We start from the raw sequence: 24919 nt of genomic DNA on the forward strand, positions 1-24919 counted from the left end.
AAGCTACATCCATTTTATTTTTACTCATGTTAACACAATTGACTGGTTTATTTTGTGTTTGTCATTGTAAGACGCGAAGATGCCAGTCTAAGATGACCCTACCTGGAGCCCTTTGTTCTGGCTAAATTCATTATCATTTGCTAGATGCTCTCACTCACCTTTATGGCAGTTCATTACAGAGTGCTTTTCCCCCTCTTGTGTCGCTAAATAAGAGTATTTTGACACAGGCACACTTTGCTAAGGTAATTCAACCCTTGTAGTTAGGTTGTAGTGAAAAATTGATCCAGTCAGCTTCGCCACCCCAAGTGTCACAATATTCATGCAACAAATAACTGTGTAAAAGACAGACTAGAGCTTACTGAACACGTCTTTTGGTCGGATAGCAGTATGTGCAATTTAAATAATTTAATAGGTGTGACTAAACGGTTACAGAAATAGAAATAAATACTCAGATTTGTGTGCATGCGTGTGTAGTAGAAACAAGATAAATGCAATTCTATCACATCAATATATTGCTTTGGTGAATGTTAGTGTTACTGCTGAACCAAAAATGACTAAGATGTGTTACGGCCTGTTGCAAGATCCATTTGAAATTACTAAAGCTGCAACGATTAGTCAATGTTAATCGTTAATAGAAATAGCCAACAGTGATTTATATTGTTGACTATAGTCTCAAGACAGATTTTCCAACAGAAGCCTCTCTACATACGATCTTTGCTGAGAGTTGAACATATGCAATAGCGTTTTAAACGGTAACATAAATAAACAAAAATGGCGGCGTCAATATCTGTTGCGCGTATGAAATCTTATTTAGTTTGGGAGCATTTTAGACTGGATACAGCAAATACACTACGTACAAAGTTTGCAAAGAAGACCTTGCATGTCATTGCCGTAGTATGGGTGACGCACTAACATTTATGAGCTTGTTGGACTGTTTAATTAAATGTAGTCTGCCTTGCCTCTGTAAAATTCAAGTAACGGTCAAGTCAATACGGTTTTGATGACATGCATCGTAGATTTTATATGCGTCTTTCGCTGTAAAATATAGCTTGGGCATTATGCCATACTGTACCTGACAATTGTATTTAAAATTAAATGCATGAAATCAGAAGAACAAACTTCAGGTGTTAAAATGTTGGTAATGACAAATGTCAGTTGTTAAAATCGTTTGATTTCAAACTGTTTCGAATAGTAATAGGCTACTACTTAACAAAATGCCCATATTTGTTTTATTTACTGTTCTTCTGCTGCTAATGAGCCTCATCTTGGTTTCCAGGGATAAAAAGATGTTTACTTGATTTCAATTTATCGTTTATTTGCCTGTCTCTGAAAAATGGACAATGGTTTATTTATGTATTTATGTCTTTACTGACTGAGCATTTTCCCTAATTTGTTTTAGATGGGGTATTTTCATTCTTTTTTTACAAAGCCACAGTATGTTTAATAAAAATATGTATTTTTCATTTTACCTATTTTTCATGTGTTATCATTTTCTGAATAATTAAATCAACTTCATGCTAAATTTGAGAAAAAAAAGATGTAATTGCCCAATTATTTGACTAATTGTCACTAACAGTAGTCAGTGACTAGTTTATTAGGCTATTAAAATAGTCATTAGTTGCAACCTTTTAAACTACATTATCATATGTTGCCTCTCAAGCTCTTCCCAGTTAATCGTAAGGCTCTATCCTGTTGTCCTTTTTCTCGTTGTCAGAGAGCATTAACATGGTCCATCCTGAGAATAGCTTCAAGTGCTTTAGCTCAATCCTCTTTGCACAGAACTCGTAGCCTGCTTGCTTCGCTGTTTGGTCTGAGCTGCAATGATGCCTTTCCGCTTCCATATAATTGAGACTTTAAAATGTTTAAATTTAAACAAATCTCCTGAGTAGAAACAAGGTGATTGGAATCTACATGCAACTCTAAACGGTTCAAACTAATGTTTCATTGTGGTCATCCAAAGTCTTTGTTTTTAATATAGTGAACTCAAGTGGGGAAAATTCGCTACCCTTTTGTGCAGTCATTAAGCAATACTTAAAAAAATGTTTTGAGGTTTGTCCTTGTTAGAGCAGAACTGGATGCCATCACTGGTGAAGTTCTCACGAAGGTTGCTCTTGTTTGGTCTGCAGCCTTGGTATTCCTGGCAATGTGCCCATTCCCTGCTGTATCGCACCCCTCCCCCATTTACCCCACATGTAGTGGAAGCAACCCTATCAAACGCACAAAAGAAAGCAGCCTTCCCATCTTCACAGAAATTAAAAACGTCAACATACCCACGTTTCACATAGTTTAACTCGACCCTTCTCCCCTCCCTCTCTCGCCTCTTCGTTTCATGCAATCCTCCACCTGCTGTCATGAAGCCATCCTGGCGGGTGCGCATCTTTCTGCTTTCATTACCTTGCTTTGGCGTCACTGCGAGTGTCTGGTTTTAAGAGGGACGTAATCCTGTTGTTCAGAAGGGAGGGTGCATTCCCACTACAAAGCTAAGCTCGTATGTCGGCATTGTTTCTAGCCTATCCTTTCTAACTGCCACACTTGCACATATTGAACATCACATCCTTAAGGCCCGGTCACACAGCCTTTTGCGTCTGTATCGCGGGTAAAATCTTGCGATTTTTTTTTTTTCCTGTGGTTGCCCGTGGTGGAAAATGTGCGAAATTGGCCGGCGACTGTTCCGCGTCCTCCGGCGACTGTTACGCGTCCTTATCGCTGGTAACCGCTGCTGCATCGCTGTGCCGCCCGCGGTTACCTGTGGTCTAAAGTTTTGAGCAGCACAAAACTTTTTCGCTCGGCCAACCGCGTGTAAAGCACGGCTGTATCTCGTCTGTATCGCGATCTCAAAAGCGTCCAACAGCGTCTGCTTCACGGGCAGAAATTTCTGGCCGTGATTCAGCCTCGATTCGCCCGTGAAAGGCTGTGTGACCGGGCCTTTAGGTCTGTTATTGGGTTCGCCTTTGAAAGTTTGGTGCATTTGTTGTCTAAATAATATGCACTACAGTGGTGCCTCTGGTGCCAATTGATAATATTTAACAACATCAAAAAAAGTCAAGTTTCATAATGTTGCCATTTCCTCTCAATATAATGAAGAAGTTAAATAATTTTACAAGTTGATTTTCCTAAACTCGACCCCCCACCCTTTTTTATGGTTGTTAAGGACTTTTTGATGCCCATATTGTAAGTAAAGGTGTGTACTATATTTATCTGTATCATCATGGCTGGATTTGTGACACAATTTATCTTGTCAAAGTTGTGACAAAAATCCATTAAAATCTCTTTTAATCTTGACTTTACTACAGCGAGGCTTATTTAATTTTTTGTATTAATTGTAAGCATTTAACTGTCTAGTGTGTTATATTTTAGTGTCATTACAGACATAGCTTTAAAATGTTTCCAACATCTTTTGACTTTTCAGCTGAAAGAAGCAGCATCGAATTCTAGTTGAGAGGTATTTGATGGAAGATAAGACAACAAAAAGACAAGGAGAGAAAAAAAGAAAGAAGCTCCTCCAAAAAAGGTGACCCTTCTTTTTAGACTGCCAATCATACTGACAAAGAACTGTCAAACAACTGATACTGGTGAATATTTTTTAAATGTTTGACTGTGTTTTGTAGCTGCAACAAATGCTATGAATTATTTTCATCCCTGAATAATAAATTGTGTAAATTTGATTGTTTATATTTGTTAACTTTTTGTTAATATACACTAGCTGAAAAATAGTCTTAAACACGTGACTATTTTTGATCAATTAACATATTTCCAAAAGTTGCTATTGAAGTGAAATATTTACCATAGATATGGAATAATCCAAATATCCATTACATGCAAAGAAAGATGAAAAAAATAAGATCCAAAAATTAAGTTGTTTTGTGAAATTTCCCCTTGTAGTATTCTCTTGGTTGACTAATTTCCCAATCCATGCCAGGCCAGCAACTCCACATCATGACTACATACTGTATATTATTATGTGTATAAGAAACAAAAACTCAAACAGACACGGTCTTGCCTAATAAAATGCAAATTCAGGTGACAGACACTACACTCCAATCCAACAGTTAAGATGAACTAGGTCCATACAATAGGAGCATTTAAGTATTTTTAATTGAAAACTTTGATTTGCTGATATTCATACTTTCTTCCCTCTGCTTTTCAGGACACAGAACTGATTACCAAAGGTAAGTTGCCTTTTTCCCTCAAATTGAATAAAAACACACTTGAAAAAGATGACTTGTGCCAAGACAAGGAATGCATACAGTAAATCTACACGAAAAATTAATTTAGCAGTTATTTTGCGAGGGTATACCGTAGTTAGTTTGTTTGTCCCAGAGGAAATTTATGAGAAAAACAATCTTACCGGATTTTCACGCCCAAAAGGTGCACTCTCAGGAGCTGGTTCCATTTCTGTTTTTAATCAACTCATGAGGTGCATCGACTCATTGTGCGTGACTGCTGCTCATTGATCCTTCATATATCCATCCATTATCTTCACCGCTTATCTTTAGGAGGGTCGTGGGGGTGCTGGAGCCCATCCCACCTATCTTCGGGCAGTGGGCAGGGGACACCCTGAACTGGTTGCCAGCCAGTTGCAAGACACACAGAGACAGGCAATTCGCTCACTCATCCACACCTAGGGACAATTTGGACTGGCCAATTAACCTGATGTGCATGTTTTTGGAATGTGGGAGGAAACCGGAGTGCCCGTAGGAAACCCACACAAGCACGGGGAGAGCACACAGGAGGTTCGATCTCATGACCTCAGAACTGTGCCGCACACACACTAACCACTGCCGCTGTGATGCCCATCCTTCATATATATCTTTGTTAAAATAAAAATCATGTCGGCCTACTCTATTGCAGTCTTGTACATAAATATTTGGCTTGGTAGCTTTGAGTAGCATAACTCTTTATGTGTACTGTCGTTCTTTGTAAATATTTCATCTTTCAATGTGGACACATGCGGCTTATAGTCAGGTGCGGCATATTTATGCACAAAATGTTTTTCTTTAAAAATGTACTGGGTGCGGCTTATAATCAGGTGCGCCTTATAGTACAAATTTTACGGTAGTCTTGCTGTTTTGTCATCTCCGTTGCATTGTAATGTTAGAGGTGTCTTTGTGAGAAATCGCAACAATGAAGGTACTGGCAGTTGGCAGTACTTACTAAACTAGAGTCTTACTTGTCAAAGAGTTAAAAAACAACTGGATTATATTTTGATTGTATTTTTGTTTCACGTTTATCATTAGCGATCACCAAGTGGTGAAGTTGACCGACATGGACTTATAAAAAGGACTCTTACATATTTATCGGATCCTGCTAATTTGCGACAGCATTCTGTTTTCTCGCCGGGTCCCTCCATTAAACTGTATGTCTCTTCTGTACTTAACATAACAACCATGCAGCAAAGAGGCAATAAAAAGGTACTTGTGAGTGGTAAGATCTGACCTTAAAAAATCCAGCCCGATCTGACCCAGACCAGCGGTTATTGAAGATTTTCTTTTGTTGTATTAGCTAATATATGGCAAAGTATATCCCTTAGTTTACAACAATGGGTCTTGGAGATTTATAATGTGATTTTTATTCTCTGTGGGGCAAAATGAGATAATGCATTCTTATGCATTTTTTACTAGGAAGAACGATCATTCTGGGGCAAATAGTTATTAAACCGATAACGGCAAAATCTAACGTTCTTGTTAGCAGCCTAAATGCAAAAAAATAGACCCAAAAATTGGTCACTTGGAGCTACCATATAAAAAAAAGTCAGTTCACTTTACTTGTTAGAAAGATTACAAACATTGATGTTCCTTGTAATAATGTTTTAATTTTGTATGGTACCATGGACACTGCTTAGTCGTATTTCCTCTCTACTTTGCCGTATTCACTAGGCATCTGTGATCTGAGTCGCATTTAGGCTCTGTGTTCAGTATGTGATTGTATGAGCTTCAGAACTTTATTTAAAACGTATATATTTTTAAAATAAAATGTTTTTGTTACACTCCTGCATGTGTTTTTATGCTTGAATGCAGATGTAATAAAGATTGATAGCTCAGGCTGAGCTTATTGATTTAAGATTGAAAGCTGTCCGCAAACAAGTGTCTTGATTGGGATTTACTTTTCTGCACTAGACATACATAAAGTGTTGTGTGCATATTTCAATTTTAATTCTAAACTTTCCTAGCAGATCATCGCCACCATAAACTTGCTTGTTAGTGTGTATTGTTACTGTATACAAACGAAGTATGTATTGATTGATTTATAAAGTCAAGCTCTTGTCTCTCAAAAACTACCTTTTGGAGACCCGTGTAACAGAGCTGTATAATGTAATTGTAAACCCCAAAAAAGTAACACATAAAAAATTTAAGTGTGTGTGTGTGTGTGTGTGTGTGTGTATATGTGCTTAAATTCCAAATATAGCATTCAGTAAAAAAATGGTCAACAGTATCAGTCTCTTGAAGCATTACTGTAAATTCCGGACTACAAGCCGCTACTTTTTTTCCCCAAACTTTCAACCCTGCGGCTTATTTAGTGATGCGGCCAATTTATGTAATTTTTCTAACTACATGACGCAACTTTCAAGTTAAACGCAATCGGTCAGTCCGATATAGAAGGAAACAGCTACTGCACGTAATCTTTACTACGTGAGCGTGATATTAGCGTGTTTTTGAATAAGGGAGATTACGTGAGCCTGATATTAGCGAGTTTTTGAATAAGGGAGAGCGTGGGACAACGTCTATATGACAGTCTCTTTCCCATACTGAAGGAAGACGATTTCGATGACGTCAGTTATAGGGAGGAAGATGAGGACGGTTTACCGTGCTTACTACAAGCACGGTATGTTTTTTTAACGGAGCTGTTTACTGTGTTGCGAACGTGTTGCTAGTAGCGTTTTGCTACCTCTTCACAGGCACGGTTTGGGATGAAAGTTATAATATTATTATTAAAGCTTTGAAAACTCTCTCGGTGTACCGTCTTTCTTTGTAACTATGTGTAACCATGTATAATATGTATTTGCAACTGTATATTTTTGTAATGTATTTATTTTAGAAACTTATTCTGATATGTTTTGAACGAGCAAATGAGAAAGAAGGGGCGGGACAAACGCGGGCTGACGGGAAGTGGAGTAAAGGTGAGACGTGTTTGTGGATGCGGCCGACAATGGTGGATATTTATTTTTCCCACCCTTACCTTTGGAAATATACACTTTTTTCCTTGGATTACTTTCAACGGGCACCTGGACTCTGCAGGTCTGCATTAAATCTTAAGTACCGGTAACATTCTCCGTTCATTTTGCCGTCTGGGTTTGTTGGACTGTATTGGGTATGGGTTAATTTCGTGTTTGTATTGCGTTTTTTCAATGTGGGCGCATGCGGCTAATATACAGGTGCGGCTTGTGTATATACAAAATCGATTTTCCTCCCGAAATGTGGTGGGTGTGGCTTATAATCAGGTGCGCTCTATAGTCCGGAATTTGCGGTAATTTATTGAATATTGGTTGAAAAAAATAAAAAACCCATATTGATGCCCCCAGTGTGTTATATTTGACTAGATGGCACTTTTGTGTAATGCAAACTGAAACCAGTGCCACAGAGCACAGCGTAGCAGCAAAAAACGCCAGACCAACATGGCAGCGACTACTGGGTGGGATTCTACCATGTAAAAGAAAAACAAATTTCTCGACCTAAAATCAACATTGGTATGATAGTTTATGTATTTTGCCTAGTATTCAAATGTTGTTTTTTACTGGATCAAAATGTTTTTGTAGACTACAAGGCACCAAATATTACACACTGCCCCTTTAAAGAAGAACTGCAGATAAGTGCCTTGTTGATGTGATTAAAAAGCTGTTTGAAGGTTTGGCTTGTGATCAAATCCATTTACTAATGTGATGTGGTCACTTACAGCCTTATTAGATGACAATTTTAAGGACACAAAAACATAACAGACACAAAAATCCATCTGTGACCAAATGAGGGTTTATGTTCATGATGTTGATCCACAGCATACAGAGAGTTAATTAGGAGATGAGGGATTTTGTGGAGTCTGAACAAACAGCCCCTCATATGCTGGAGACCTGCAGGAATACGCTGAGTGCCATAGCAACAGAACACCAGCTCTTGTCTGGTTCAGCCAGGATGTTCACTTTGGGACAAAGCAGGAAGGATCCAAAAGATCTTTGCTTTACGGACTGACATTAAATTGAACAAGGAATTGTTGTAGTTTTTGTTGTTCAACGTGGAGTGTAATAGACACCCAGGGAATTGTGCCTTTTGTTGAAAAAAAGAAGCATGCAAAAGAAAAACCGAAAACACACTAGGCTTCTTCCTGTTCAGGGAGCGCTTTGTGTGCATAAGTGACAGGCCAAAACCACAGACCTTCTAAAATAAAGTTTATTTCATAAAGATCTAATGACTGACTAGGTTTAGACGATTTTACCCAGGATATAATCTCAAATTTATTATTTTTTTAATTAAAAATAAACCATTGCCACTTTTGTGTTTTACCCTAAGTTATTATTGCCTTACCTCTTTTTATGAATATTAGGTAAAGAATTACACAAGTATAACATATTTAATCAATATTTTTCCTTGCATTTATAAATTGTTATTATTTATCAGGGTTCCCGGGGATCCTGGAAAAGTCCCAAGACATTTAATTCATTATTCTAAACACAAGACCTTAATTGGCATTAAAATGTCTTAAATCCAGTTTTCGAAAGTCTTAACAATATAAACACATTAAAAATGTTTATATTTGTTTGAACTAAAAAGATTTAGTACCATTTCTCAAATTTTCTTTTAATAATTCACCAATTTACTCTCATGGCATCAGCGCATGACCACAGTAATGGAAATATCACAACGGTGATGTGGTTTCAGTCTGCCTTTTATAAGAGAAGCATATCTTTAGTCTACCCCCAATACACATAGCAACTTCAGACAGACATTTACTTTGGATAATTTGTACATTTACGAGAAGTGGCTATCCGACGAATGTTTTTCCCCATGGCAAGAAATATGTTTTGTTTGTTTCAATTGTGGTGTTTTTCTCTACTTGGTCTTAACATTGATGTCAATGGGTGTTAAATTCAAGACTTTTTATCACTTTTTTTTAACTTTCATTAAGCTGTAGGAACCCTGTTTATGGAAACGGTAATGCATTTTGTCTAGCGATGTTATGTGGTCATTTTTCAAAAGCTGCTCCCATACAAATTCTCATTCAGGATCTACTTTTATTTAATATAGCCCTTGCGGACCTAGCGGTATCCGTGAGCAACACCACTTGCAATCAGCATTTTGCCCTTGGCTGGAGTCCAGGGGCACTTTTGGGAGGAAAACGACACGGCACTAAAGGCGTAGTGTGTCAAACACTTTTGATCTTTTTTTATTTTTTTTTATGTATGCCTGGTGTTTGGACAGCCAATGGTGTGGATCACCAATTTCTACACACAAATGGCGTCCAATGTGCGCAGGAATTCCCTGTTTTTATTTTTTATAAATGAAAGAGAAAAAAAAAATCCTGAACCGGGTTTTTTTTCCCACCCCCCCATAAAATTTACATTTTGGATAAACGTCTGCACTGACTGCATGCATGTATGGCCATTGCATCTACTTGGCATCAAGACCATCAAGGTGGCCTTGTTTTGGAGTGTCTGCCCTGTAACTGTGAGCTCGGGGTTTTGACAAAGTTAGACTTAAGACTTAAAATATGTTACCCATTGCATTGAGAATATGCGTCAAATTCAGTTTGGCCAATGCCACAAACGAGAAAACTTTAAGCCTCTCCTTAGCCCTAACCATATTCAGGCTTCATTGATAGGAAATACCCTTGTTTCTGTGTAATGAACATATTACTCAACAGTCTGATGTATAACGTGGAATAAAAATGACCCATCACTGATGGGCTGAGTGAAGCGTGTTAAATATGATGTCATCAGAGGTTTAAAACTACAATAACCAACGATGCGCTATTTAGGTTGTGTAGTGTTCCTGTGTTATTCCTTCTAAAAGTTAACTTAGTTTACCTGCCTAACTTCAATTCATATTTGATGGTTTTTTTTCAGGCCACATTTTTTTTCAATGTTTTTTTAACACACTGTGTAAACAGACAAACATCTACGTTAAAGTCAAACAGATCCTTTATAAAAAGAGGACAGGTTGGACATGAAATACAGTGCATCCGGAAAGTATTCAAAGTGCTTCACTTTTTCTACATTTTGTTATGTTACAGCCTCATTCCAAATTGTATTAATTTAATCTCTTATCTCAAAATTCTACACAAAATACTCCATTATGACAATGTGAAAAAGTTTTTTTTTTTTACTTTTTTGAATTTATTAAAAATAGAAAACTAAGAAATCACATTTACATAAGTATTCACAGCCTTTGTTTAATACTTTGTTGATCCACCTTTGGCAGCAAATACTGCCTCAAGTCTTTTTGAATATGATCCCACAAGTTTAGCACACCTATCTTTAGGCAGTTTTGCCCATTCTTCTTTGCAATAAGTCTCAAGCTCAATCAGGTTGGATGGGAGACGTTTGTGCACAGCCATTTTCAGATCTCTCCAGAGATGTTCGATCGGATGCAAATCTGGACTCTGGCTGAGCTACTCCAGGACATTCACGGAGTGGTTCTGAAGCCAATCTTTTGAGATCTTGGCTGTGTGCTTTGGGTCGTTGTCCTGCTGAAAAATGAACCTTCGCCCCAGCCTAAGGTCAAGAGCGCTCTGTAGCAGGTTTTCATCCAGGATATCTCTATATATTACTGCATTCATTTTTCCTTCCATCCTGACTAGTCTGCCAGTTCCTGCTGCTGAAAACATCCCCACAGCATGATGCTGCCACCACCATGCTTCACTGTAGGAATGGTATTGGCCTGGTGATGAGCAGTGCCTGGTTTTCTCCAAACATGGCGCCTGGCATTCACACCAAAGAGTTCAATCTTTGTCTCATCAGACCAGAGAATTTTGTTTCTCATGGTCTGAAAGTCATTCAGGTGCTTTTTGGCAAATTCCAGACAGGTTTCCATGTTCCTTTTACCAAAGAGTGGCTTTCGTCTGGCCACTCTACCATACATGCCTGATTGGTGGATTGCTGCAGAGATGGTTGTCCTTCTGGAAGGCTCTCCTCTCTCCGCAGAGGAACGCTGGAGCTCTGACAGAGTGACCATCGGGTTCTTGGTCACCTCCCTGACTAAGGCCCTTCTTCCCCGATCGCTCAGTTTAGAAGGCCGGCCAGCTCTAGGAAGAGTCCTGGTGGTTCCAAATGTCTTCCATTTACGAATAATGGAGGCCACTGTGCTCATTGGGACCTTCAAAGCAGCAGACATTTTTCTGTATCCTTCCCCAGATTTGTTCCTCAAGACAATCCTGTCTCGCAGGTCTCCAGACAGTTATTTAGACTTCATGCTTGGTGTTTGTGCTCTGACATGCAAACTCAACTGTGGGACCTTATATAGACAGGTGTGTGCCTTTGCAAATCATGTCCAATCAACTGAATTTACTGCAGGTGGACTCCAATTAAGCTGTAGAAAGATCTCAAGGATGATCAGTGGAAAAAAGATGCACCTGAGCTCAATTTTGAGCTTCATGGCAAAGGCTGTGAATACTTATGTAAATGTGATTTCTTAGTTTTCTATTTTTAATAAATTCAAAAAAAGGGAAAAAAACTTTTTCACATTGTCATAATGGAGTGTTTTGTGTAGAATTTTGAGATAAGAGATTCAATTAAGACAATTGGGAATGAGGCTGTAACATAACAAAATGTGGAAAAAGTGAAGCGCTGTGAATACTTTCCGGATGCACTGTATGTGAAGAAGCCTTTTCTTGTATTACATTATATTGCCTACCCCTCAAATTGAAGAGGTTAAAGGGCCAATGGCTCAATGGGCAGGGAGTGGTGAAGAGATGAGCAAAATAAAAAATGAAGCCTCCATATAGCAGAAGCTTCTGAAACCAATAAGCGGCTGGGTTAATGAGTCATTGTGTGTCTGCTCCTACTGCATTTTCATGCGAGGGGGTGTGTGTGCCAAGTGCAAACTGTACACGTCACAACTTTCATTTATAGTGCAAAAGACAACGACATTATTTCTAAGTTGTGAGGTGGCTGTAATTTCGCAACTAATTATTGTTCTATTCCACATTTGCTTAATTACACTCAGTGCTTTGTACCACAAATTGCCATGCGATCAGTGAGGGCTTTCTCTTGTCACAATCACCACCTTTTATATATAACAGATACTCTTCCAAAAGCCCTGCTTTTTAACTTATTTTTTCTTAAAAACTTTGGGATTGGTATTCATGAAGAAACTAGGTAAGTTTAGCTGATAAACGTATCAGAATGTACTATTAAACAATACTTATTTTTAACCTTTCCCCGGTACTTAGTCATTGATTGAGAGTTTATATTTAATGTTGGTCCATAAAGAACCTCTGATTCAATTTTACATCAGAGTCCACCAAGGTGCTGTGCACAAACCAAGACGAAGCACAAAACAGATAAAAACAAAGATGAATTAAGAGCGTAAAATTTGCTATTGGCCTGAAAAATACTATGTGTTATCAGACTGATGTTTTCCAAACAGTATTTTCTGTGAAATGCACAAATGAAAAGGCCTTGATTCTTAGTTTTGTATTCATTCATTTTTAAATAAACGTTTTAATCATCTCTCTTGTGAGACACTGTGCTCTCATTTTGAAGCCTACCAGGACTAAAGTAATTTTGATAATCTCATCACACGACTAAAAGCACTTCACCTACTCAAATTCATTACCTGTTTGTACTTTTGACTTTTTTCTCTGACAAATGTGACATTTAAAAAAAAATGTACAGTACTAAATATTAGTTTATCAGGAAAACTTTTTAAAACAAGCCTGTAAAATCTGCACTGGTATTGCCAACTGATATTGTATTGTGAAAGGCTATCATTAGCTTAAAAAATATCTAAACCTACCTGAGACCCCCTACTATAAAAGGATAGTAATGACAAAAAGGTTCTTCAGGCCGTCTTCACTCCACAGATTAAAGGGTCAGCTTTGCAAAACTTATAATCACGCACTAACCAAAGTTGCAAATGTTTAAATGCTCGCTCGCCTTGATAGCAAGGCTTCAAATAATGACAAAAGGAAGTTTGTACGGTACATTTTGTAAAGCATTAGGGAGTAGGATATGTTATCAATCCACGCACTTAGTACTCTTTATTTTAAGCCTGGCTGTGATCAATACTAACCTAACAAATCGCTAGTTTACTGTAATAGAGAATTTGGCCTACTGTTAAATGTGAAGTAATACTAAAGCTGCTGATGAGACAAAATTGTATACAATAGTTCAACATTTTAACCATAACCTAATCTCACAACCAGTCCAATTGAACAGTCTATTACAATGTATTTTTTTTTTTTTTTTTTTGCTTTTAATTCATGCATAATGCAGATGCTGTGTTTGCACCTCCTTTTACTAAGATACACATATGAGTCTTTTTCTCAAGATTGATATTTTGTGCTTCCACCCAGGAGATCACTTTAAAACACTAGGAACTTGCTCTCCTTTCCCCCCCAATTTTGGTCGCTGTAACATCTCCAAAAAATCACTCTCCCTCCCATTTGACATTGAAGTCTTAAACACCCTACCAAGCATTGCTATCATCTTTCCTATCAGGAATATTCAGATTCTTTTTAAAGAGGGAAATTAGGTAGCCTCCACCGAGTAAGGCGCACATCGCCTGCAGGCGACTGTTTGATGTGCATTTTTGATGAACAGGGAATTCTGCTGTTCACCCACACAGCTGAGGAGGGTGTTCTGCAAATAGGCTGCTGGAGAAGGTTACTGATCTTGTTTGACTCTGGCTCTATAAAGCCGAGTGCTCAGCTTAAGACCTAAAATTCTGCATTTAGTTTGCTTGATGCAATTATGTCTATGTTTACACATTTTTTTCAACAAAGTCATTCAGAAACAACACCACAGTACACCAAGGTGGCATTCTGTAGGAAAGTAGTGTTCTAAATGTAAGCGGATTTTCGACATAAGCTTGTTTCCGGCTGTGTGACTGGAGCTCAGTGGCATTTGTGAGTCCTGAACATACACACCATTGTCTTCACCTCTGGCTGTACCTCGGTCCCTCCGTTCCTGTGTGTGCACTGTTTTTCATTGCCTCTCTCCTCGGGCTCACGCGCTCTCGTTTTATATCGTCTCTTCGATTGGCTGAGAGAGCAGCTGGCCCCACTTCCCCCTTCCAGAGCTTCCACAGCAATCAACGTCACACAGCAGAGTCCCACCATTGTAGAAAATGCATCCATTATGCCTCCTTTACGAGGAGTAGCCGCGCAGAAATCGGTAGTCTGTCTCGTCATTTGTGCTGCTTGAATAATGTTGACTAGAGCATCAAAATGGTAAATTAAGGAAGTGAGTGCAAGCTGTCAGGCAAGAGTTACAAAAGGGTTGGAGATTACTGTACTTGCAATGGCATCCGAGGTGAGGTTTTCAGCCTCTGTTCTCACAGTAGGCATATGAAGACGAAACTAGATCATTCCCATGTTATAGACTACTGAGGGAGACATTTGACATGACATAAAATGCTTGTGCGGCAAACAAAATTCAAGTGCTTAATGTGCGCAAACGCATCTGACGATTGTAACAAGCAGCTGGCTGTAGGCTCTATGACTGCATCCTGCCCTCCCCACAGTGTGAGCCTCAGCGTTGCATAACGCTTTGTTTTTTTGTGTGAGTGTGTTGGGGCTGGCCTTGTGGATGTGTGTTAGTTATTCATTGCTTCAATGTGCACACATGGAAGCTGAACCAATGTCAAAGCACCTTTCTTTCTCACTAATTCAAAGACTTAATTTAAACCTTTTTATCACTGCAGTCAACAAGTGGGTGGGTGGTCTAGGTGGGGTTTTGAAACACCTCGTTGGCTCTGTTTACTTCCAATAAACTATTGGTTCCAACAGGCTTATTTATTACTTTCTGTTTATGTTCTAGTTGACCAAAATCCATATGATATAATGTTACATGTTCAGATGTGATTATCCTTGCTTCTCAATGCTCATAATGCATTTAACCCTGCAGACGATATAATGCTTTTCGACCTCAGGATACCTTCTGACTGTGTACTTCGACCTCGAATTTGACACCTACCTAATTGTTAGGATGATGAGTCTTACATGATGCACAAAAAACTAAAATCTCACAAACAGATAGTTATTTCAGATACCTATTGGACAGCACTTAAGCAATAAATAATATATAGCAGTAATAACCATCAAAGAGCACGGAGGTGGGTGACTTTTTTTGTTGATGATTTACTTAACATGACTATGTCTATATTCAGGCACAATTGGAAGAAGGATTTCAATTCTTTTGGAATCAACAGTCAGATGCATATAAGGAAAAATATTACCATAATTTACCTGCGAGCTGATTGGATATGGAACATCCCTTTCAAAAGGGCAACAATTGGACAACGTCAAGATTCAATTTGCGGATTTAACCTGCTACAATAAATAAACTACAGTACTTTTTGTCTGTCTCCCTTGTTTTAAACATTCAATGAGGGGAAAAAAACACCAAAGAAGGAAACAACAACAAGAAAAGCACAGTACAGTATACGCAAGTTAGATCAACATCTTGATTGAAGTTTACCTCAAATGTTTATATATGATGAATTCCCATTCTCACCAGGTCATGAAAAAGCCAAAGAATAGCTCATTCTAGCAGTCTGTGGTTCTGGAATTGTGCATCATGGCAGAACTGTGGTTCTGGAATTGAAGTTCTATGAAGTTACAGCAATGCTGTAAGTTTGATTTTTGCAATCGGGAGATGGAATAAGAGCTTGCTCTGTCCACTCCACGCATCGGCAGTATTGCAGTACCTCCGGGAACGGTGCATTTGCAATGATCGCTGCTTGGCTCTGTGGCTAGAACCTTGACTCAGCCTCTTGGCTGAGAGCAAGTGTCTCGGCCCCTTGGCTTTGTAGCTTATTATGATTTGACCGATAATGGATTATTGATAAAGAATATAGAACAATAAACCTTACAAAATCCCTCCCCCCTTTTCTTTTAAAGCCTTTGGCTTACAAGTGGTCAAGTGACTTTGACACAACTAATGTAATGTCACTCATTTCCTGAACAGTTTCAAGAAAGATTATAACTGTGGTTGTAAACGTTTAAAAACAAATTTAAATTGGAAACGCTACACATAATATAAAGTAAAAAAATTCCGTCTTTGATGTAGCTCGTTGTTATGTTTAGCGGGAAGTCACGATCTTGTGAAACAATATAATGTGCTATGGCAAGGATGTCAAACCTGCGGCCAACTCTTTCTATCTCTCTCTCTCTCTTTCTTTGTCTCTTTATTATTGTTTCCCCATTTCTATTTTTCTCTCTCTTACTTTCTGTCTCTGTCTGTGTGTCTACCTCTCTTGCTCTACCTCTCTTTCTCTACCTCTCTCTTTATGTTTAATCAAGTAGTCCGGCCCCCGTGAGAGTATGTTTTTTTCTAAAATTTGCCCCCTGAGCGAAAATGAGTTTTACTTCCCTATCCCATGGCAAAGGTTAGCCTACTAAAAACCTTTATTGCATGCACTGCATGGCAACAATGCCTGCAAGAAGTTCCTCAGTTTGTGTATTTGTGCCTTTTTTTTCGCCATCCCCTCTATTAAAACGGTGCCAGACTCCCCCAAGCTCAACCCTGTCCATCCTCTTCCCTCTAACAGCGCCAGCATCATCCCTCTTGTGCCGCCAAGCAGTGGCGATGGCAAACATACCTCCAGCGGTAGCCAGCTTTAGACCATTTCCGAGGATCCCCTCAAACAGCGCCAGCTAGCCAGAGAGGTGCCTCCACGCTTCCGGCAGCAGGAGCACAAGCAGCTGCTGAGGAAGGGCTACCCGGTCCCACTGGGTCTCTGATGCTCGCCGCTACAGGCCATCCCACCACCACTGAGCCTGCGGCAGCTGTGGCCAGCCAATTGGATTCCACCTCAACAAAGCTGCCTGCAGGTTAGCAGAAATGCCCGTTTTGCACATTTCCTATTGCATTTTGACCAGTACATAGTCAATTGTAAATTTGGATCTGTATTGTTGGAGAAAAAAAGTCTGCATCCATCTTTGACTTTCCCACATAAAACTACAATATGGTCTATTCATCCCCGTAGGGAAATTCACACTTGCAGCAGTCTACCCCGTTGTTTATTAACAGATTAACATGATGCCACTCCATCATGATGCCATGATGTTATCCTTTTTTTTCTTTGGTGGTTAGTTAATATAGTGCCTCAATAGTGGTACAAGACGGCTACTGCAGTTAAGATATGCATTTGCAGCAGAGGGACATCAATCAGCTGGCGTTTTATCTTGTGTATCAATCGCTGTTGCTCGGGGCGGCGCCACACAATTTGTGACTTGTAAACGTCTGGTATCTGTAAATACCCCTGCGTGTCCTGCTGCTGTTGATTTTTGCCCTGTCTAGAGGGGAATTAAAATTGGGATTCAATGAATACAGAGGAGAAAAAAGGGAAACACGCTGGGGGTAACAGTGTGTTTGCTTGTTTTTCTTCTGGAGTTTCTGGTATATCCTAAATAAGGTTCTCTAGAATTTTCGGTCAATTATTTAGAGAACATACTTTAAATACAGCTCCATATCCATGGCAATGAGTCTGTTATCCCACATCTCTTGATTTCCCTCCTCTTCCTACTTTTGAGTTTTGCTGACAATTTCCTGTTTTGGGAGTGGGAGGCGCTGTTCAGGGCTAGCCAGTTGGCCGGACTATTCAGTGGGCCTGGCTTGGCATCACTCAAAAGCCGAAAGAAGTGTAAGATTGGTGGAGTGAGTGAGGCGGAGGTCCTGTGCTGTGGGCTGGAGTGACTCATGGCTTACGGTAAAAGCTATTGCTTCTTTCCTCCTCTTTTTATAAAGGCCCCCCCGGTTCTTAATTTATTCTGTGTCAGTTGAGTGGATGATTACATTTGGACATCAAGACAGAGGAGTCACTCACGCTCCTGTTATGTTCACTTCATGTTATCTATCATTTGAGTTCCATGACAGGTCAACTTGATTTGAGTCCCCATTGTTTTAAGCCTGCATTCACTTAAATGATCAAATGTGTAGTGCATCCTGATGTTCTGTTTTAACAGGACAAGAGGGAAAACTACTTAAGCAAAATGTGTCCCTACATGCCATCTGAGAGCTTTTATTGTGTTAAATGGTCAGATGAATATGCAGAATATGGGCCTTTGGTTTGTCCATGAGCATTTATCCACATCTTTCATTCAGTTGTTAGTCTTCTAAAATGCAAATCTTAACACATATCCACATCTTGCATAGTATAAATAGTGACAAGCGGTCCTGCAAAGAAAATTGCAACAGCATTTAGTCTTTTTGTGCCTTCAATCTTGACATTTTAAATTCTATCCCAAATCTTTTTTTACAGATAGAAAGGGGCAAGATGTGTGTTAGTTTTGAGGCCTCTATTTTAGACAATTTGATATTTTATGTCATAGATTTTAAATGTGATTTAACATGTGCATAACTTTGTTTTCTTATAGACCAACTTATTTTTTAGAGTAAAACAAATTTGAATAGGGCTCTTATACTCTGCACCATGTCACAGAATGATCACTGAAAATTTGATTAGCTCCCAAAAGCATTTTGCACGTTATACAAAAGTTACATTTTGGAACTGAATTGGTCAAACCATTAATATTATATGGACTGTTACATTTTAGAGCGCAATCACTTTAGGGCCCTCGTATTGTGCCTAAGCACGGTTGTTGCTTAAGTCTAGGTAGTTTGAATCCAATCAATCTATGCCAGAGCAGGATTGGCACATGCAAAATGCCACGGATGTAGTTGCGCCGCAAAGTCAGACAGTTTAGAGAGAAAAGTTGGGCTTCATTACAGTACAGAAGAAATTTCCGTAATATAAGTCCATCTTTTTGGGCTGTAAAAGGTCTCAACTTATTAGTTTTTGGAATCTGACGAGCTTTGTCTAAAACATCAGGGCACCACGTTGGAGGCCCCTGGTTTAAGATATAAAATCGTATACAACTCATATTACTGATATCACCTTGCTTACTGTTATCATGCAACCAGGTCCAACCTAGCTTCCGCATTGTCCTTTTAGTCTGTCATATTTTGTATAGATTCAAGGCTTTATTTTATTTTATTATTTTATTTATTTATTTCCTTCATTCCTTTTTTTTCCTCTTCAGTCAACCTCACCTCATTTTATCTTTGCAATTCGGCTTTTTTCTAAACGATAGATTAATAATAGAAAATGTCTATGTCTCCTTATGGCATCTAATGTTTTAACAAAATGGGCCATGTAACATCAACTGCATGTTATTTGATTACTTCTGTGTATTTGGATCTTTCCTGTGCAAAGTAAACGACTGCTTTTGCCGCAAACATTATCACACACAGAATGACAAAGTAAGTACTGATGATGTTAAAGTTTTCAGGACGCTCCTAGTAGAAGTCTTTTGATGTTAGTCTCACTTTAGGACACATTATCAGTGCTTCATTTTTTTCCAACAGTATTCTCGGGCACATTTTTTTTGTAGAGCGATCCATTATTTGAGGTACCTCCGCTTCTGCCACAACAGATATCCTTCACAGCTCATAGCATGTAACTGGCCTGGGGTAAACGGGATAAGTCCGCACTACAGGTCGTTTTAACAATCTGGCTGTGTTGTCCTTCACTTGGCTTGCAATTCGTATCTCATGGCTCTTTCATGGAGAGGAGGCGTGTGAGAAGGAGCTATTTTAAGCCTGGCATGTTGGAGAAAGCCCTTGACCTGGTTTATCCTTTTAGTGGGGGAGGGTAAAAATGGAAAATATGACAACATGCTTGTGTAATTTAGAAAATGCAAGGCGGTCATATCCTTACCTTTTTAATATGCCATTACACTATTCATGTGTGCTTAGATTACATTGATTGAAGCTAGGATATATGCACAATGACGTTTTTTTCATACAGACGCTGGTTGAGTTTACTTGCAGCAATGTAATTTGTTCCTTTACAATTATTGTGTTGTCAGGAACTGTAAAAGTACTGTTAAATACTGTAAAAATACTTGCATCGGCTTGTTATTAGACTTGCAGAACCGAGCTCAATATTGTTTTAAATACATTACTTCATTTCTGCTGTAGCATATTAAATGGTCATCTTGCATCTGTGATCAAACATCGCACAAACATGCTGTGACACTGACTTGGAAAAACTTAGGACAATAAGAAGAATTAAGTGAGTTGATTAAATCCCGAGCAGTCTGTTGCTTTTTAAGCATTTTAACATTGCAAAGCAAAATATTGTAAAATGACAAAACATAACATATTTTACATTCTTGCATAATAAATTGCTAAAATTACAACTCCAACTAATGCACAAACATAGTGTTATGTGTTATGCGACTGGGTATGGATTTCGCCATTGAAAAGTAAAGTAAAGTAAAGAAAATTTCTCAACCTATTGCTTTTTAAAAAAATTAGCATTGGCATGGCAGTTCATGTATCTTTGCTTAGTATTCCTTTTTTTTTTAATGAATACAACTTTTTTTACTAATAGGAGGCATTAAATATTACACACTGTTCCTTTGAAGTTTGCCCATATATCTAATGTTTTGTACTATACACTTGCATTTGAAAATTGCATACATTTTCGACCAAATAAATTTCAAAATTTAAAACGTGTGATTTGTAATGGATCAATGAAGGTGGACATCCTTCACCCCCCAAAAAAATAAAATAATATATACATACAGATGCTGCCGTACTTACGACCAAGATAAGTTTTGGACAATTGTTCGTAAGTTGAATTTGTTTGTGAGTTGCTTCAGTAAACATTTAATAAAATAATATGCTCTATAAAGATAAATTGAAGTTTAACTTACTTTGAGAAGATGAGCTTCAAAAGCTAGGCGACTTCCTACTCTGTGCTAAAGTGGCTGAAAAGAAGCGATCCAACCATTTTCTCAACCGCATCAAGCTTTCTTATTCAACTTTCATGAAAAAGAAACGACTCATCTCTTCTTTACACTTTAGACCATTTATATCTTTATTGCTTACTAATCTTTCCTGTACCAAGTCACAGTGCTTGCATACATGTAAAGGAGTAGACTCAATCACTGTAGTTGCCTTGTGTTCATGCAACTTAGCGTGAATTATCTTGTTACATGCCCACAATCATGAGGTTCAGTATTCAGAACTACCAGCATAGCAGAACTGTTTTCCACCAAACATTGATGTACTGTGTTGTTGTGCGTGGGCACTGGTATCACTAGCGCACAATGCCAGCCCTGATTTAGGGAGCTGCTGACAATTTTTTTCTCTCTCAGCTTTCAGCCCCTGCTTCTCCTGTTGCCTCTGTACCGTCTATTTATTGACAAATACATCATCCCATGTTGTGTTGCTCTGCTATGACCCCTTGACATTGTTCCAGGGCCACAATGAATCTGAATGATGCTTTTTGTCTAAACATTGCCCTAGTTTCTTATTTTTTTCTGCTGATGTACAATATTGTACAGCAAACACATTTATTATTATGAGAAATGTGTTATTTTTACCGTATTATGATCTGCTCTGCTATTCAGTAGCTTTTCAATTCTGTGTTGCAGTTGTAATTTAACATGGCATGGTCAGGGTTGATTATTTGCTGCCATTTAGTGAAAGGTTAAAAGATCCAAGGGTGTGTTTGGAGATTCCCATCCTCGCTTGCTCTTGGCGTTCTGTCCACAATCTACCAACAATACAGTTCCAGATTACTTCAGCTGTGCTGTCCCCTCCCCCAGCTTGCCTTCTTTTAGGGCTTACATTACAGCGAGGGAGCGAATCAGTTGTCGGGGTTGGAATAGTGCACGATAAAAATAAAGTGTGGCGGCGTGGGGGGTGCAGCAGTAGATGGAGGTGGCGAGACTCAGCCAAAGCAATGTTGGTGGGAAGGATAAAGCATGTGGGGTAAAAAAGGAAGGGGAGGGAATCACGAGAAGGGAAGGGGAGGGGGGTTGTCTCATGCCGCGCAGGAGCTGTGCAACTTCTTGGCAGCATTTCAGAGATGAGGCACAGAGCCTTGATGTGTCAAGCAGGCATATTGAGACAAGGATGGTCACCGTGCCGCACAAAGCCTAGTTCTTTGCACGATGGTCGGGAAGCACCTCTCCACAGGTATTTTGTTATTGCGTGGCGGATCTTTCACTTCTCTTTACGCTTTCTCATGGCTTCTTCTGTGCAATTTTTTTGGGCTAACATACATGCACTTAAGACCTGCAGCAACTGTGTATGGTGGGCACGTGTTAAAGCATTATCATATGTCATCTCGAGTGAGGCATGTATTCGTTTACAGTGACTGTAGCTTAGCCTTTTCGGCTCAAACTCAGGACTGAGAAAATGGCGGTCCTGCTCCTTTCTTTGGAGCAAGACTACAGATAGACTGTGCTCTGTGCGTGTGTCAAAAACACAGTGCCCTCTTTGCCCCCACTCTCTTACACTGGTTTCTGTCTTTTTACTTTAGTTTGAAAGTGGTTAAAAAATAAGATGGAATTAAAGGCAAATGATCAATGCAATGTGCTTCATATGTATTGCTATGAAAGCAGCTCTTTGCTTGCAAGTTTATCTTGTACTGTATGAATGTACACAGTTGCAACAGTATAAAATCAGTGCTCATATGTGTTGTTATGCATTGGATACCCCCAATAGAAAATTATCGTGTACAGAATGGTTCTTCTGTGAGTTTTCCAAGCACTTTAGCAGGGACATGCAGATGGCTGTGTATTTTCGCTCTTGTGTGTTGTAGACAAGTCATGTTATGTCCATCTAAATTCATGACTGAGACTACCTACCAGATGAAACAGGTTATGAGTGTCATAGGTTTTAGGCTTGTGCCAGCAATTTTTTTGGGACGATTTAAAAACAAAATACAGTCAATACATCTGTTCATTGTTGCAATCAAGTATTCAATTATATTACAGGCTTAGTTGTAGCTGCTTTAAAGGTCTGCTCATCTTATTTGTACTTAATTGTTGTATTAAATTATACTTATGCTGGAATTGAAACAAGAAAACCAGTGACATAATCACATGGTTTAATTACAATCATTTGTAGCCGCCATGTATTTACACGGGGTTCCCGTGAATCCTTGAAAAGTCTTCAAAGGCATTGAATTATTATTCTAAAAGTAATGTTTTGATTGTCATTAAAATGTCTCAAATCCATTTTTCAAAAGTCTTAAAAATCACAAAGATTTTGTGATATTTATCAATTGTCCAAATCCAGGGAGTACAAAGGTTTTTTTTTTCTCCAAGCATGTGTTTTTATTATACTACACTCAAAATTGGTCATAAATATAGCAGTTTAATTTAAAAATAAGGTTTACACTGGACCAAATAGTCATTTTTTTCCTGCATTATGATAAAAATGTTTCATGAATGACACAGAAAAGTTCTTTGGAAAGTCAAAACTGACTTCCTAGGATCCACAAAGTACTGCAAATATCCATTTTATTTATTGTTTTCCATGTCTAAAAATTAAGAGATGGAAAGTTTTTAACCGCACTAAAAATATATATGTATATAATGTATATAATTAGGGCTGCAACTAATAATTATATTAACAATTTATTAATCTGACAATTATATTTTTCGATTTATCGATGAAACTGATTTAAAGAAAACACATTATTTTTTCTTAATTCAAATATTCACATTTTGTGGACAAATAAGAAAATAGTGCACAAAACAGAATATTATACAATATCAAACAATAAAAAAAAATCTTTTTTTTTTTGGGGGGGTCAAATAACAAACAAAATACATGTATACATATAAACAAATGTATGATGTACACCTGCAAATATATACGTTTTTTTATATAAAGTGCAAAAATAGCATCTTTGTTGTTTAAGGTACATGTCATTTTTTTCTGGGAGCAAGCGATCTAACATTCAAAAGACCAAATTTTAGCTTTGAATCATTTAACTTAGCTGTAGTCTTTGTAAAGATCGTCACAAGATGTCGCCGTTCGTGTGCGTTGGGCTTCAGGCGTCAGTTGACTCGCAGAATCGACGAAGAAATTATGGTTGGATTAGACAGATTTTTCTTCAACTTCACACGCTTCCCTGCATGACATCCCCGCTTCTGTTTTCTGTCTTTGCGCCGTCTTCGATTTTTCTTTTTCTTCGGTGGAGCGGGAAAGCAGGGCGAACCTGAGTAAAAACTAGGTATTTTTTTGGAAAGGGACATAAGCTCTTGGAACAAGAAATGAGAGCAAATGTGAAAACCCAGTAACAAGATTTTCAACATTAACGAGCAAAAATTAACCACTATCACGTTGCTCACTAACTCGCTCTTCTTTTAGAAATATGCATTTCAATTAAAAAAATGTGAGCATGTCAATGAGAACCATGTTTAGGATGCTCTTAGTGGTGACACCTGCTTGCTGTGGCGTGCATGATCTTTCTTTCTCATCATGAAGCTTGTCATTGTTTGCTGTTTTCTATTGATATAAAATGCGCAGTATTATCATGGCACAACTTACAGGGACACAATAATCATTCAGACTTTGCCGGAAAAGTAAAACTTGATGCCTAATCTTAAACTTATTAACACCGTTGTGTCCAAGCGGAGTTTTTTTTTTTAAATCAAGCACAATCATACACTTTTTTACCACATGTTATTGATAATATTGTAATGCTGATTTCTTTTTTGGGGCGGTGTTTCGTGCAAATAATTTGTTGTTCCGATTGTTAATTTGTGGTTGGTACTGTTTTTTTTGTGCTGTCTCCAAATAAACTTCATTTTCATTTAACTGAAAAAAAAGTATCTCGCTCACACACGTGCACACACACACACAGTCACGAACAAGCAAACGCAGGTAATCAAACGAGCGAACAGAGACATTACGTTTCCTCACTTATTCACCTGTATTTTTCCTCAAAATTAAAACTTA

At 38.4% G+C, this 24919-nt stretch overlaps 1 protein-coding gene across 1 annotated transcript in view; it reads left to right on the top strand.

The window, feature by feature from the left end:
- Positions 1-24919, top strand: part of LOC148374102 (trinucleotide repeat-containing gene 6C protein-like) — an 81382-nt gene that overhangs the window by 32554 nt on the left and 23909 nt on the right. The window contains exons 2-3 of the mRNA XM_088320725.1: positions 3473-3511; positions 4148-4169. Coding sequence (XP_088176851.1) covers positions 3473-3511; positions 4148-4169 — 61 coding nt within the window. The remainder of the gene's footprint in view (positions 1-3472; positions 3512-4147; positions 4170-24919) is intronic.

This window comes from Urocampus carinirostris, chromosome 1 (assembly GCF_059441175.1).
Source record: "Urocampus carinirostris isolate Australia breed hairy pipefish chromosome 1, RoL_Ucar_1.0, whole genome shotgun sequence".
Classification (NCBI taxonomy): Eukaryota; Metazoa; Chordata; class Actinopteri; order Syngnathiformes; family Syngnathidae; genus Urocampus; species Urocampus carinirostris.